At 34.2% G+C, this 16,991-nt stretch overlaps 1 protein-coding gene across 1 annotated transcript in view; it reads left to right on the top strand.

Moving 5' to 3' along the window:
* The window catches only part of Thsd7a (thrombospondin type 1 domain containing 7A), a 395,412-nt gene that overhangs the window by 203,217 nt on the left and 175,204 nt on the right, over nt 1-16,991 (top strand). Inside the window, exons 3-4 of the mRNA XM_026397260.2 lie at nt 7,761-8,009; nt 10,915-11,096. Of these exons, the coding sequence (XP_026253045.2) occupies nt 7,761-8,009; nt 10,915-11,096 (431 nt within the window). The remainder of the gene's footprint in view (nt 1-7,760; nt 8,010-10,914; nt 11,097-16,991) is intronic.

The raw sequence follows: 16,991 nt of genomic DNA, 5'->3' as shown, positions 1-16,991 counted from the left end.
GCTCTTTGGTCGAGTTTTTTTGGATCCTATAAGTATAGAATCATTTCATCAGCAAATAGTGATAGTTTGAGTTCTTCTTTTCCTATTTGTATTTCTTTAATTTCTTTCATCTGTCTAATTGCTCTTGCTAGAGTTTCAAGGACTCTGTTGAATAGGAGTGATGAGAGAAAGCATTCCTGACTTGTTCCAGTTTTTAGAGGGAGTGCTTTCATTTTTTTTTTCTCTTTAGAATGATTTTGGCCTTGGGATTAGCAGAGACAGCTTTTACAATGTTGAGGTATGTTCCTACTAATGTTAGTTTGTCTAGTGTCTTATTTATTCATGTATTTACTTATTATTTAGATATGATAGCAGAATGCATTACAATTCTTTTACACAAATAGTGCACAATTTTTCATATCTCTGGTTGTATACATAGTATATTCACACCAATTCATGACTTCATACTTGTTCTTTGGATAATAATGCTATATTTTGTTAAATGCTTTTTCTGCATCTATTGAGATGATCATATGATTTTATCTTTAAGTCTATTGATGTGATGAATTACATTTATTGATTTCCATATGTTGAACAAAACTTGCATCCATGGAATGAACCTCACTTCATCATGGTACACTATATTTTTAATATGTTTTTGTATGCAATTTGCCAGAATTTTATTGAGAATTTTTGCATCTACATTCATCAGGGATATTGGTCTGAAATTTTCTTTCCTTGATGTGTCTTTGTCTGACATATGTATCAGGTAGATTCTAGCCTTATAGAATGAATTTAAAAGGGTCCCCTCCTTTTCTATTTCATGAAATAATTTGAGGAGTATTGATATTAATTCTTTTTGTAGGTCTTGTAGAACTTGGCTGAGAATCCACCTGATCCTGGACTTTTCTTGGTTGGTAGGATTGTGATGGTATCTTCTATTACATTACTCAAAATTGATCTGATGTTTAAATTGTGTCTGTCCTCCCAATTCAGTTTGGGAAGATCATATTTCTCTAGAAATTTGTTGATGTCTTTGAGATTTTCTATTTTATTGGAATATAAATTTTTAAAATAGTCTCTAATCATCTTCTGTATTTCAATAGTGTCTACATGATATTTCCCTTTTCATCATGAATTTTAGTAATTTGAGTTTTCCCTCTCCTCTTTTCATTAGAGTGGCTACGAGTTTATCAATTTTATTTATTTTTCAAAGAACCAGCTTTTTGTTTTGTCAATTTTTTCAATTGTTTCTTTTGTTTCAATTTCATTGATTTCAACTCTAATTTTAATTATTTCCTGTCTTCTACTACTTTTGGTGTTGATTTCTTCTTCTTTTATAGGGTTTGGGGATGTAATGGCAGGTTTGTTTGTTGACTTTTTATTCTTTTAATGAATGAGCTCAATGCAATGCACTTACCTCTTAGCACTGCCTTCATATTGTCCCAGAGATTTTGGTATGTTGTATCAGGGTTCTTATTTACCTCTAAGATTTTTTTTAATATCCTTCCTGATGTCTTTTGATATCCATGCATCATTCAACAGTGTACTATTTAGTCTCCAGGTGTTGTAGTAACTTCTATATTTTAGTTTACCATTGATTTATAATTTTATTCCATTATGATCTCATAGAATGCAGGGCAGTTTCTCTGTTTTTTTTTTTTTGTATTTGATAAGAGTTGTTTTGTGGCTTAACATATGGTCTATATTAGAGAAGAATCATGTGCTGCTGAGGAAAAAAGTGTGTTCACTCATTCATGGATGAAATATTCTATACATGTGTGTTAAGTCTAAATTATTAATTCTATTATTGAGTTCTATACTTTCTTTGTTTAGTTTTTGTTTGGAAGATCTATCCAGTGATGAGAGAGGTGTGTTAAAGTCACCCAGTATTATTGTTGCTGTAATCTATCTGAGTCTTGAAACTTAGAAGGATTTGTTTGATATACGAAGATGTTCCATTGTTTGGGGCATAAATATTTATGATTGTTGTGTCTTGTTGATGTATGATTCCCTTAAGCAGTACAAAATGTTCTTCTTTATGCCTTCTGACTAACTTTGGTTTGGAGTCCACATTATCTGATATGAGGATGGAAACCCTTGCTTGTTTATGCAGTCCATGTGAGTGGATGTCTTTTCCAATAAAATGAGTCTCTTGAAGGTAGCATATTTTTTATTTTTTTTTAATAAAATCTGCCAGTTCCAGTGTATGTCTTTTAATTGATTAGTTTAGGCCATTAGTATTCAGTGTTATTATTGAAACAAGGTTTATATTCGTTATTATTGAAACAAGGTTTGTATTCCTGGTCATTTTGATTTGATTTTGCTTTTTCACTTGATGTTGTTTCTCCTTTGATTGGTTTTTCCTCCCTTTGCTGATTTCATTGTTGTTTTTCATTTACATGTCATGGAATATTTTGCCAAGGATGTTCTGCCATGCAAGCTTTCTCGTTGTAAATTCTTTTAACTTTTGTTTATCATGAAACGTTTTTATTTCATCATTAAATATGAAACTTAATTTTGCTGTATAGGATTCATGGTTGGCATCCATTTTCTTTAAAAGCTTGGTATATGTTGTTCTAGGATCTCCTAGCTTTGAGAGTCTGGTTGAGACATCTGCTGAGATGCAAATAGGCTTTCCCCTATATGTAATCTGAAACTTTTCTCTGTGGATTTCAAAATTCTGTCTTTATTCTGTATGCTAGGCATTTTCATGGTAATATAAATTGGTGTAGATCTGTTGTAATTTTGTACATTTAGTGTCCTATAAGCCTCTTATATTTGATTTTCCATTCATTCTATCTCTTTCTTGAGGTAATCTTTAGCTACCTGTATTTGTTCCCTTATCTCTTTGTTTGAGTGATCAATTTTTGCCTCTATTTGCTCTCTTATGTCATTGTTTGATTTGCAGATCACTTTAATTGTGTACATTCTGAACTCCTTCTCTGATATTTCATCTACTGTTCTCTCAATGGATTCTATTATTGTATCATCTTGGTTTGTTTGGGGTACTTTCTTTCCATGTCTTTTCTTGCTTTAGTGTGTCTTCCTGATGCAAGGTGTTACAGTTTCTATCCTACAATCTTATAATGTCCCTCTAAGTTTCTGGTATCTCACCTTTAAAGGGGAGATCCATTTTAACAGCTTCCAATGCAAACAATATACAGATTTATACCAAATAATTGCTGTTTAGATCATTAAAGTTTTGTCATAATAAACAGAAATGATATGTTCAATTAATATTCACAATATATACAGTAGGTTTGCAAAAGGGTCTACAGTCTCTACAGGTGGGCAAAGAGAAAAATGGGGAGGGGATATTGGGTGTGATGTTTATGAGGTAGGAGGTAAGAATATAGAGGTATTAGATCATAGGAAGAATGAAAGATGAATCAAAAGAAGTTGGCAGTTAACAGGAGAAAAGAGAGAAAGGGACAGCCCCGTGCAAAGCTCTCTCCTGTCTCTGCAACAAGATGGTGGCTATTAGCATACCCACTAGGTGTGCTAATAGCCACCATCTTGTTGGTGTAATCAGATCTGCAAGGACCTTGGTGATGGTCTTCTGGGTCCTGGCTGGTGTCCCAAGATGGGATGCTGCAAGTAAAGATGGTGTCAGCAGCAGCGGAGGTAACTCAGGATGGCACTGAGGTATCCCAAGGTGGAGGTGATCACTTTCCAAGATGGGGCTGAAAGGGTGGGCCTTATGATGGCTTTGTGCTACCTATTTGAGATGCAGCTCTGTGATCTGCTGTGCTATGGAGGGCAGGTGCCTCAAGGCCCTGCCTGTTGTCCCAAGGTGGAGGCTGCTACATGAGGAGGGCTATGGCAATGGCTGCAGTGTCCCAAAATGCAAGTAGGCTGGGGGAGCCCACATGGTCCTCAGCTCCATGGGGGAGCATTCCTGGGCCTGGGCCCCTGGAATGGGTCGGAGGGTTAGTGGGTGCACTCCTGGACCTGGGCCTGAGCCTAGGACTGTGTGTCATCTGAGCCTGGGCTCCCCCCCCCCCACACAAGGGTTGGCAGGAGTGGTCCTAGGCCTGTTCCTGGGCTCCTCTACATTTTGGTGGGGAGGGGGCCTGGGCCTGGCCCCAGGCCCAGGCTCCCACACAGGAAGGAGGTCCAGCTTTACTACTTTCTAAGTAAGACCTGGGAAAACTTTGTAACTTCCCTGCAAAGTTTGTTCATTTGTTTATTTATTTCTAGAATTTTTATTTGGTGCTTTCAAAAATCTACCCTTTTTTAGCGTCAAGATATAAAACTCTTATTTAAAATTTTTAATAGACAAGGTAAGCATTATTAATAAATGTAATACATGGAGAAGTCATATGAATAGATGATGGAACCATAGAAGAATGAGGAATATGGTCATGAGGTGCTGTCTGAAGACTAGCATTCCTCTTTAGAATTGCTGTACTCTTTACTCTTCTCTCCTAAGACATTATCAATGATCTAATAGAGTGGAAGATGGACAGTTAGTGTCAACCAACCTCTTTTTCATAAACCCCTTTTCCAGAGCAGCTAAAAATTAAAAATTAGTCAGTAAAAAGAAGAAATTTCATTTCTTAATTCTTGGTGTAAAGTTAAACTAATAATAACACCTACTTCATAATATTGTTCCAAGGGATAAATAATTTTATACATGTAAAGATTAGAAGAGTATCTAGTAAACACTTAATGTATATTTATTATAAATACCAGTATTGTTATCATCATTATAGTCTCCACTTATTATGTTTATCATAAGTATAAATGTTGTTGTTATGATAATCTCCTTGTCTTTACTCATGTAACCTAATAACCTTTTCTCGAACCTCCCCACCAGAAACTATATAAAATACAAATACTATCATATTTTGTGCTCCGACCTTTTGAATGGCACTCTCATCCACAAGAGGTCTTAATGTGGAACTATGGTATTGCCTTGGGTCTAATCTAGGCCTTTAACTTCTATTCTTATTTCTACTGCTCACCACAAACTTCCTTTTTTGAGGCCAAGGAAAAAATTTATTTTCCACCACCCAACATGCTTTGTCATCTCATATCTTTATTAATTACCTTCATCTCAACAGGACAGATTCTAATACATAGTTTAAAATTCACCACAGTAACCACTTATTTTATGTAACCTTCTGTGCCTGTCTTCACAGAATTATATGCTTCATATAATTACTATAATCTTGTCTTTCTACTTCCGAAACCCACCATTAGAATTACTTATACATATTTGTTGAAATTTTTAGGATACTGGAAAATTACATGAAAATTATATATATACATATATGTACATATATATGTGTGTGTTTGTATATATTTGCATGTATATATATTAATATTATTCATTTTTATGCAAATTTTTATACGTAGACTCTATTACAAATGAATATTCGTTAGGAAAGTGTATCTATTTTGGCATTTCCATACTTACTAACTAAGTCTTCTTAGGACAACCAGAACATTTGCCAAGTGCATAGATGTTACAAAGCCTGGGTTTGTGAATACTGATGTTAGCTAATTCACATTGCCAGTAACTTTGGCATTGGCCTCAGCTAAAGTAGTTGTTCTAATGAACTAAGATTTACAGCCAGTTAAACTATAAGAAGCCAGCCCAAGTGGTCCAGAAAATAGGCTCTGCTTTTAGAAAATCTAAGTTTCAATTCTAGTTCATGACTTACTCACTGTATGATCTTTAGCAAGTTCCCTAGCCTCTAGCAGGCTGCTTCCCTGCCAAATGGAACTGACAGTGATAGAAACATAAAATGATTATTAAGTTAAGTAATATGAGTCAAGTTTTAAATTTAGGACTTCCCAAGCATTCGACTTTGCAAGACTCAAGGCTACCATAAGCCACACTCGACATGGTTCTGCCTAGAGGGGTCAAGAACAGGAACCAGAGCTTGTCATCATTGCAGCATCAGACATTCTCCATCTGGTGAGAATCGTCCTAGCAGTCCATGCAGCATAGCTCAAATGTAAGAAGCATATACATCAGGTATGTCCAGTAACTGTCCTGACTTTAAAAAAGCTTCATTCTACATAAGACTCAAGAACTCTTAAAGTGATCCCAGAGTCATGGCCTACAAGGTTCCTCAAAGAAAAAAAACCTGTTCTAAAAGTTGCCACACAATGGTATAGTTCAAAGCTCTATCTTCTTACCAGGTATTTATAGTTTCTTCAGAGTAGATATAATTGATCCAAAGGGCTCATTTATTATTAATGAAATGATCTGGTAACATAATTGATATGTCTGCTTTCATCAGGTGACCAGGATAACTGTTATTGGAAGTAGTAAACAATTAGTCAAACTCTCTTTAAAAGGTTAAAAGAGGTTGTTAATCCTTTGCCATTCATAGACTATGAACTTATTAAATATTAGATAAAGGATAGTGTGCCAGAATATATGAAAATGATCAAGGAAGGATAAGAAATCTAAGATGATATAAAATATGCATAATTTTGTAATAAATGGGTTATAAAGAACAACATTTGGTTATTATTTTACCTGATTTTCATGGATTAATATGTAAGTATAAGAATGAAAACTTGCTCATCACATAGAAAGTTGTGCTTCATGGTTAGTTAGCCTTGTGCTTAATGTGTCAGTACATTGCAGTTGAGTAGAAATCAGACACTGATCCCTCTCTATTATCATAGAAAAAAGAGAAGCAACTCATAGAGCCCTTTTGGCACCACTCTCAGCTTATCTTCTGCTTAGACCTCTCACCTCCAGCTAATTGACTTTGAGGCTTTGAATTCTAATTGTCTCATAAGAATGCAATGTTCATACACATGAAAGTGGGATTAAGAAGACTGCATGTGAACTGTTACAGTAAAATGGGCATGTCTTTCTCTGTGGTTAATTACCTGCATGAGGAGACAGAATTGTCAGTGTATTCTCCCATTGGACCAGACAGCTCTACCATAACAACAGGCTGCCTGTGTAAGCATATGCTATTGGTTATGGACACTGGTGAAGAGTTCAGCTGAGAGTCAGCACAAATCTGTTCCATTCCAGGAAATTTCCTCAAAGAATGCTCTTGGTTGTTAACATCTACCATATATTCTGCAGTTTCAAATGTAGACATTATAATTTAGAGTCCAATATACCTGTAGTTAAAGTAGAAATTAAATAGACAAAAGTTTGGATATAAATACTTCATTGATTAAATAAATATTAGAGATATATTTAGAGGAAATAGCTATAGTATAAAAATAACTAGATGTATTTTCAATACTTATGATGTATTTAAATAGGATGCTCATGTGTATACTCCCTATTAAAGTATGGATTGAGGAAGTTGCTATATTTAAACAAGCACACATTATAACTACAAGTCATAAGTTTCAAACAATATTAAAAATAATGTTAAGGCACTTATTAAATTACTTTTTCTATTCAAAACAATATTGATATTAGCCAAACATGCTTATTTAAATCACCAAACAAGACAGAAACTAATATCTGTTAACAGTTCTTAATTTCAAGTTTTCTAAATTAAAGCAAATCTGAAATGAGTAACATGGTAAACTTAGTTTCAGCTAATTTTGCTTATTTCCTTGTATTTTCTATTTCCTAGGAATGGTTTAACAACTCTTAGAAAATAGGAAGCAATTCAGACGTTAGTTTTGAATTTGCTTTTGAACATTGTAGATGTTAGTGTATTTTCAATGAAATTGGAATTACGCTTCCAAGTAGAAATTTAAAAATGTATAAACCAGTTTTACTCTGGAGTATAGAAGACATTATTCATAACAGCCTGAGAGACTATCACTGCTCTTTACAGCTTTTGCGAGCAAGAGAAGCTGCCAATGACCGTTCAATCCTGTGTTATCACCAAGGAGTGCCAGGTGTCCGAGTGGCTGGAATGGAGCCCATGCTCAGCAACATGCCGTGATCCTGCCTCCCCAACAGGCACACGTGTCCGGACACGGACCATCAGGCAGTTTCCTATTGGCAGTGAAAAGGAATGTCCGGAACTTGAAGAAAAAGAACCCTGCGTGTCTCAAGGAGATGGAGTTGCCCTCTGTGCCACGTGAGTTAATAAAGAGCAGTGTGCCTCACTTGTGTGCTTGTTTAGCTATTTGATTTGAATTTAACAGTATGTTAAGAAATAGTGGGGGTTTTATTTTTTTTATTTTTTGATGTGTGTGTGTGTGGTGGGGGGGATACCTGGGATTGAATTCAGGGGCACTCAATCACTGAGCCGTATCCCCAGCCCTAATTTATATTTTATTTAGAGACAGGGTCTCATTGACTTGCTTAGCACCTTGCCATTGCTGAGGATGGCTTTGATCCATGGTTTTTCAATCCCCATTCTAAAAGGAAGAACAAACTTTCAAATCATAGGTTCCTATGATCCATTAAAATTCAGCCTCTGGGACTACAGGTATATGCCCGGTAGAAATAGTGATTTTTAACACATCTTAAACAGAAAAATAAAATATCTCTTTATAAAATCTATCCTAAAAAATACTGGTTTTACAGAATAAAAGTGTTGTTAATAGCACTACTTCCAAATCTCCATAAGGCTAAAATTTTAGCAGCAATTATATAGTGATGAACTTTCTTTTTTTCCTCTTTAAAAAAATATTGGTTGTTTTTAGTTATGTACTAGGTGTTGGCAAACGTTTTCTGTTAAGGAGCAGCTCATAAATACATTAGGTTTGTTAAACCACATAGGTTTCTGTTGTGATGATTCAACACTACCATTGGAGTTATACACAATATGTAAACAAATTAATGAGTATTTGTTTTAATAAAACTTTATTTACAAAAACAGACAGTAGGTTGATTTGCTCCTTAATCCATGATTTTTCAATCCCCATTCTAAAAGAAGAACAAACTTTCAAATCATAGGTTCCTATGATCCATTAAAATTCAGTAATGTATTGAAGAAACCATAATCAATCAAGTAAAATACTACATCAAAATAATGAGACTTTAAAGCCTCGAAGATAAGAATTGTATTTATTTTTATGTGTTTGTTGTTTTAGCACCAGCATACATCATAAGACCTGGCACACAATAAGTGCCCAATAAATGCTCACTGAATTTAAATAAAATTAGACTAGTTCTTAAATATTTGGCAGCATAACAAGATTATTTTTGTCCTTAAAATATCATTCCAAAGCATTACTGTGAATTATGTTGGCAATAATAATATTTCAGCTTAATTTGAATATCAAATGTTTACAAAGCAATGTAGAGAATCTTAGTTTCTCAATAGAAATGCATAAAATTCATTGAGAGCTTCTCTGGAATATTCTACACACCTAAAGAACATTCATACAATTTGGGCTTTATGAACCAGTAAGGAGGCAAATTAGTATTACTATTCCCACTAAATCTAATAACAAAAATTAATGATGATTTATATGAGATCTTCATTTCTGCTACGTCTTAGACTCACTCCTCTGTTTCCTTCCTACCATCTTGACCTGTCCCACTGACTTTCGTGGACCCTCTCCATATCATAGGCACAAGGATACGTCAGGATTTCCAGAGTGTTTTCTCTCCTATGAGTTTCTTCTATTTTTTCTTAAATTAGTACCTTATTCTTTATTCTTTCAAATACTATAAACAAATACTATTAACAAAATAAGTAAATATCTTTGAATTTCTTTTCTTACTTTGTTGGAGTACCATTTTTCTAAAATGTATTATCTATTATGTTTATTAAAATCTGTTCCTTCTCATAAAACTCCTCACCTTGACCTAATTAAAAATCCATTTTAGGTTTTTTTTTTTTTTTTAAATCACCATTTTAGCTTCCCTAGCAAATGACTTATTTGGTTTTAATTCCTTCTACCCTGCCCTCATAGCCAGGTATCAATTATCCACATGTCTAGAATTGACATGAACACTGTCCTTCTTTTAGGAACAAATGTCAAGATTGTCTTTCCTTGATGACCCAGAACTATATTGAGTTATACCATGAATCTCCACTAATAAAAATGAAAAACAAGTATGAATCTCAGTATTACTGTCAAGAAACTTATCACTGATAGAAGAAAGTATCCAGAACAGACATCTGTGGGCCCCTTTAATCTTTCTGTCTGATGGAGAGGAGTATTAGCATGGCCATTTATACCTATTTTGGCTGGTAATATAATTACCAAGGTAGCATCTTGGTTAAAGTGACACCAAGTGCTATATGAGCCATTTCTTTAGGCTTTTAGAATATCCATTTTCTTAGAGGGGAGAAATGACATCACTTTCTATCTTCAGTGGCATCAGAAATGGTTCCCTGGCTATCTCCTCAAGTATGTGTTGGACTGACAGTCCCCCGACATTTCTTTCACATCATAATCTTGATTGGAGCTTTAATTGAGAATCACAGATGGTCTTTCCTGTGTTGCACTGATTAGAAATGTCAGCTCTTTTCATCATTCATCAGCACTTATCAGGAATGCTCAGCATTACAGAAGAAAAAAAAAATTATTCTTGAAAACTCTGAATTTCCTGTTATATTTTTAAATCCTAAAACACAATTATAATTTTGCTTCAGTAGGAAGAAGCAATTTTCATTCATTTTCTTAAAGACAAAACAAACATTTGGGTTCATCATCGCATAGAATATTTTCTTAGATTCAATCCTCCTTCGTTTATGAGCATCCAGAAAGGCCAGGCTTGGGTTCAGCTTAATTGAACATAAAATTTCATGTTTTCAGCATTATGCTCTCTTTTCATAAAATATTTATAAGGAACTTCCAGTAGTAGCAATTAAAACAGGATCACTCTAAATGTAACCCCTTTTTAAATGGAGCGCCGCTGAGGATAAAGGAAGGATTGAAATTGGATGTGCAAGGCCCTTGTAAAGTCAGTGATGGAGTCCAGAGGAAAATGTTTTTAGGTTAATTTTTAGAATACAAGATGAGACGAGTGGAGAAGCATTTTATTCGATAAGCATGGTGGCCGCTGGCATTTTCTGTCTTTAGGTATGGCTGGACAACAACAGAGTGGACCGAGTGCCGCGTGGACCCTTTGTTGAGCCAACAAGACAAGAGACGTGGCAACCAGACGGCCCTCTGTGGAGGAGGCGTCCAGACCCGAGAGGCATACTGTGTGCGAACCAATGGAAATCTCCTTGCGCACTTAGATACCCGCAAGGACAGAGAAGGTACTTTCTACTTTCTTCTAAATGATCCATTCCTGGACAGGGTGCCTGTGATTGCTCTGGAGTCACATTTACAGGGCCATTTGGGGGCACAAAGAACAGCATTTCTGTTCACATTATGGTTGGTCTCCATTATGGTAAACTGTAAATCACATAATAATTGTTAAAAAAAAAAAAAAAAAAAAAAAACAAGATACAACTTCATCTTGGTCAGCTTTGATTTGCTGAGGAGTCTCTTTTAAAATTTTTGACTAAAACGCCTTCATGACTCACTTTTGCATAAAATTTAGCAGCAATATTTATAAAACTAAAATATTTTATTTTGTAAGTATACACAGAATGCAAGTATACAAAGTGCAAAATTTTCAAAACCTGCTTGTAAAACAATAAATCTTATCTTATTTTGTTAAAACAGGTTAATTATGGTATTGAGTAAATATTTTAATTGAATTTAAGTGAAGTAAATTGAGAATAAAAACTACAGTATAAGGAAGCTTTAACCCAAAGTCATGCCCACCACTACTACCTTTGGTAGTTTGGCACACATATTTTAGATTTTTTAAAAAATCTCAGTTTGGGAACCAGATGCAATAAATGTGCAAAAGAATAAGTGAATCCAATATGGCATAGGTTAAAATTATACATTACTATATATTAACATACATTATTATATATTGATATCATTCTAAAATTCTCATCAACATTGGATAAATTTTATAGTAAATGAGTAGATCTAAAGTTCTTAAAAAATATGAATGAATTTCAGCAGTGCTATAAGCCATCTTTCTTACACTGTCTTGGTCTGAAGAACAACAGGACTTCTATCACTAAACATTCAACATATATCAGCTGGTAGCCAACAGAGTTCCAAAAATGCCATAAGATAGGATAAAAATATTCATACAGACTTCATGTCATGAAAGTCTTCAAATCTTTCATGATAGCACCAAAACCAACCAATATTTAAATTCAAGATGAAGACATTATACTGAGTTTTATAATGACTATTGGGGGGTCATAGAAACAGACTCCTCTAAAGAAGAGGTTACCACGTGAGCCAGGTGTTGGTGGACACACTGCTTACAGATAAATGAATGAGGAATGCAAGAGGGAGTTTATTCCAGGCAGAGGGAACTGTGTGTATTGAGGCACAACACCAGAGAAAAGCAAAGACAAAGCGTACATCTTTAAACACAAGCATGTTGTATGCCAAGGACAGGATTGAATTTCCTAGGGAGTGAGTTGTTTGGAAAAGGTTTATAATAGAGAAAAAGATCTTAGTTGATACCAACAAAAGAAAAAGAAAACTGTTCAGGGAAGGAATCTAACAAATTTGATCAGAAAAGAAGGAAAAGAACAAAGAGAAATGAATGTTTTATAAGCAGAAAGAGAGCTTCTTCACCCCCACACAAAGAAGTGACAGCAGTGACCAGTAACTCAAGAAAGATAAGCACTGAAGTTTTGCATTTGCTACTTCCAAACTTTAATTGTTCTGTATCCACTAATTTTACACAGCATGTCAACTCATTTAGGAATCTAGCCTAGGGATACATTTTACTACTAATGTATCTTGAGGTTGTAAGAAAGTAGCATAAAACATGTAATGTTAGTACATTAATATTTTCTTGGCCACTTTAATGGCTGTATTTTTAACACTCTTAGGTAGATTTATTATAGCAGTCTTCTCAGAGTAGTATAATTTCATTGCTGGAGGTGGATCAGATTTTAGTTTCTGAATGTCAATTATGTCTGATAGGTTATTACTTTCAAAAGGTCCTTGAGAATTTGGAATTGCAACTGGATATTTTTTAAATCATTTTTTTTCAGAGTCCTCTCATACCCCTGGCAAACCACTGCGGAGCACCAGAAATGAAAGTCAGAGAAAAAAGAACTAGCACACACATACACACACAGTATCATTATTAAGACGTATCTATTAGACTAAAGCAAATGTCAAGGCAAAAGTCAATAGATATGGAAGTAATTACTTCAACTACAATTAATATTATAATGTAAATGAGTAACTTAGGAATTTGTGTCCATTCATATTATATTATTAAGACTACTGATAAGTCTTTGCAGAAACAGTTGATTCTTCTCAAAAATTACAGCTTTCCTTTTCAGAACTTAGCCTTTCCCCTCAGCAGCTCTTAACATTTCCCAGCAGGAAACTATCTGATAGATTAGCATCCCAGGGGTAATACATGCTGAATGAAGTACAGTTAGCCTGTAGAAAGTTGTTCATAGGAGCTCTTCCTTCAGTAAATATGAAAAATTCAAAGCTTATGTAAAAAGATAGAGAGAAGCCTCTCAAATTAACTCGCTCAACCAATCTTGTTATGAACACACTAACTTCAAGAGACCTTGACTACATAACCAGGACCAAGAGCAGGCATACTGTACTTATTTTGAAAAACAAAGTCTATGCTATTCCTTTTGCTCACTCACATTGTTCTATACGTACCCTGTTTTCACATGTAAATGTACTGTAACTCAAAATAAAACACATTAACTAAAAAATAAGCTTCTCGATACAAATATAAAGGAAAGAAAGTAATTGGTAATTTCTTTATTTTCTTTGTAGATCACCTTATACAGGGGAATAATAACAACCATGTTACCCTGTCCATATTATTTTATTTTATTCATTGGTGTATGCATTATATTAAATGATTCATACAACACTGGCAAAAAAAAAAGAAAAAAGAAAAACCTCTTGCTTGAGTAACTTAGGAATTTCCAAAAAATCAAAATATTTATATGTTTAGTGTACTCACAAAGTATTTAGTATAATATTCACAACTTGGTATGTTATTTGTGTCAATGAATTATGCGATCAGAATATTGATTAAGTTGGTGACAGAATTTATAAACTATATTCACTTGATTTTGCCAAGAGCCTACCTTTTATTCACATACTGCTGCTTACTGTTGGCAACCCTCTCAGTCCTGACAATTTCCCCCAGAGTATTCAGGTGAGCATAAGGTCCATTGCATCACTCTAGAGTTGGATATGTTTTTCACTGAGAAAGTTAATAGTAAAACCATTGACAATTTGTTTTGAGCCAGTCAATCAGGATTCTAGTAGGCTGTGAAAAGAAAAAGTCCAACTGTTGTGAAATTATATTAATAATTTTAATTAATGTAATTATAATAATAACTATTATTATAATGAAATAATTATATTATGTTGGTATAATATCCACCCTTATGAGAATATTACAGAAAGAAGCCTAACCCAAGGGGAGGCTATCCTAGAAATCTAGTGAAAATATTGCTGATTATTGGATACATGGAGTGACATTAGATTTTATTCAGAATAATTTTTAAAATTCTTCCTGTTGGTTCAAATTGAACATGGTTTTAAATGAGATAAACTAAAAGTATTGATTGAAAGACACTTTGAAACTTGAAGTGATTTATATTTTAGGGACCTTAAGTCAGAACATTCCTCTGTAGAAATCTCATCAAATACTCAACATTAAAATCTGGAAAAGGTCAGTGGTATTGGCATTATTAAGAAAAGAAGTCCACAAAATGAACCTGTTTGGTGACATAGAATGAGATACATCAGCAGAAAATATTGGAGGGTCAAGGCTAAGATAGATGGAGGGAAGAGTATATGAACTTTGAATGGACAGGCAGAAGGGCAAATAAAGAACTCGTGCTTTCCCATATTCTGCAAAGAAATGAGGATAAAATAGTCATGCCATGCCTAAATAGAATGCAAACTCATTACAATTTTACTTTTATAGCTTCCACAAATGAACTCACCTTATTCAAAGGTTTTTATTAAAAAAAAAAAGAAAACTAAAGGAAGGCTATACTTATGGTGCTAGTTCCCTATTATTTCAAAAAGTAAATATCACAGTATGTCAAAGTCTAGAGCTGCACCTTTCCTATCCATCACTTTTGAAATACAAGTAGGTGAGAATATTTTACATGACATTTCCATCAGAGATATGTATTAGAGAACTCTAGGCTTGGGAGTCTCCATAGGTTCCCTGATTGAATCCTTAAAGCAACAAGGAAAGATAGTGGTTTACCTTTACTTTCTACATTACAAGAAATATATCAAAGTTTCCCCATGAAATATAAGTGATTTCATGTTTCTTGACTTCTTATGACATTGCTATGTGGATGTAAATTACAGAAAAACATTAAAAGATTTCTGAGTTACTGAATTCTAAAACTTTCACTATGCTATAATTATGCAAACAGGTATAAAGTTTGGATATGAACACTTGTTGAGAGACATTAGGTATTAACAGTTTTTATAATTTATCATATTTCTTAGTATTCCATTTGGGGCTGAGCTAATCTTAATTTGCTAAATTAAAAAGGAACTAGAATACATAATGGCTACATTTTGAAAATAAAGTCTACAGTGTAAATGCAATGAGATACATTCATAATATAGTAGATTCAATTATAATATTATTGTAGAATAATTAAAACTTAGAAAATCCCTGAAGGAATTGGATCCACCTTGTCAGTCAGTCCTCTGGATATCTTGTAGCAAAGAAGGGCTGTTACCCTCTGAAGTTTCTCTGTGATCAGTGCAATATAAAATGGAAAGTGAGATGCCAAGAGGTTTCAGCCATTGGGATAAAAGCTAATAAAAACTCACCTGCTGGGAATTAGATTAAGATATTTAGTATTCTACCTAGAGGAAACTTAGACATTTTACTGAAGGAAGAACTTACTGATGAGATTTCAGGAAGTTTTCACCCAAAAAGGCAATAAAAGGAAAATATAATGAGGAAGCTCAGAAGGTAGCTAAACATAAAAGCTGTGCTCATATGCCCCCCTTTTTGTATTTTTTAAAATTCTTTTTAGTGATATACAACACCACAGCACACCCTAACATGACCATAAAAGCATGGAACACAACCTTCTCCAATTTAGTCCACAGCACTGATTTAGGTGCTTAAAAATTATTTGTTTTTTGACATAATTACTGTCTCCTTGTAAAATCTGCCTGAAAACCATCTCTCAAATGTTTCAACTATACCTTCTCCCTTTAAAAATAGTCTCTATCTTGGGGCTGGGGTTGTGGCTCAGAGGTAGAGAGCTTGCCTAGCACGCATGAGGCCCTGGGTTCGATCCTTAGCACACATAAGAATGAAATAAAGATGATGTGTCCAACTACAACTAAATTTTTTTTAAAAAATTGTCTTTATTTTAGGATGAGGCCATATTCACACTCACCCTAACTTTCACCCAAAGAACTATTCATACCTCAGAATTTAAAAAGAGGACACAAGATCCAGTTGTCAGATAAGTGACAAGAGTCAAGATTAATGTACTTTGATCATTTTAGGCAGTCACTGAAGAGAAGTTTTGATATATCTTTTTTCTTTTCTAATTATATTAGATCACATAAAAATCTTTTGATTTTTCATTGTAAGATTACTTTCAAAAGAACACCAAATAGAAATCAGGAATCCTGTTTTTTTTTTCTTTTATTTCCGCTTGACCTTACTACTCTAATACACATGATTTTTTTTTTGCCTTAACATACCTATTTCCAAATGAATCTAATATTCCACTTTCAGCAATATGCCAGATTAGATTAACTGAAGACCATCCTTGATAAAACAGCTAGACATGCAAGATACTATATATTTATAAAACCTTTTAGGGGCAGACTGAGCTTGATTAATTGGTTCCCAGAATAAACCAGTATGATTAATCTGAAGCTTTCTCTGGTTGCCCTGGGGTGGGGATGGTGTAGAAGCATGGTTATGGTTATACATTACCAGGCCTTGTGATACAGAACATGACACTGAGCATTTAGTCAGTGATACAGAGTACAAGCAGAAATACTACATTACTTCATCAACCTTAAAGGGTTACAGCATCAGGTGAGCAGAGAGGCTCAACTTCCCCTTATAG

This window comes from Urocitellus parryii, chromosome 3 (genome assembly GCF_045843805.1).
Source record: "Urocitellus parryii isolate mUroPar1 chromosome 3, mUroPar1.hap1, whole genome shotgun sequence".
NCBI lineage: Eukaryota > Metazoa > Chordata > Mammalia > Rodentia > Sciuridae > Urocitellus > Urocitellus parryii.
This window is presented reverse-complemented; position numbering and strand designations above follow the sequence as displayed.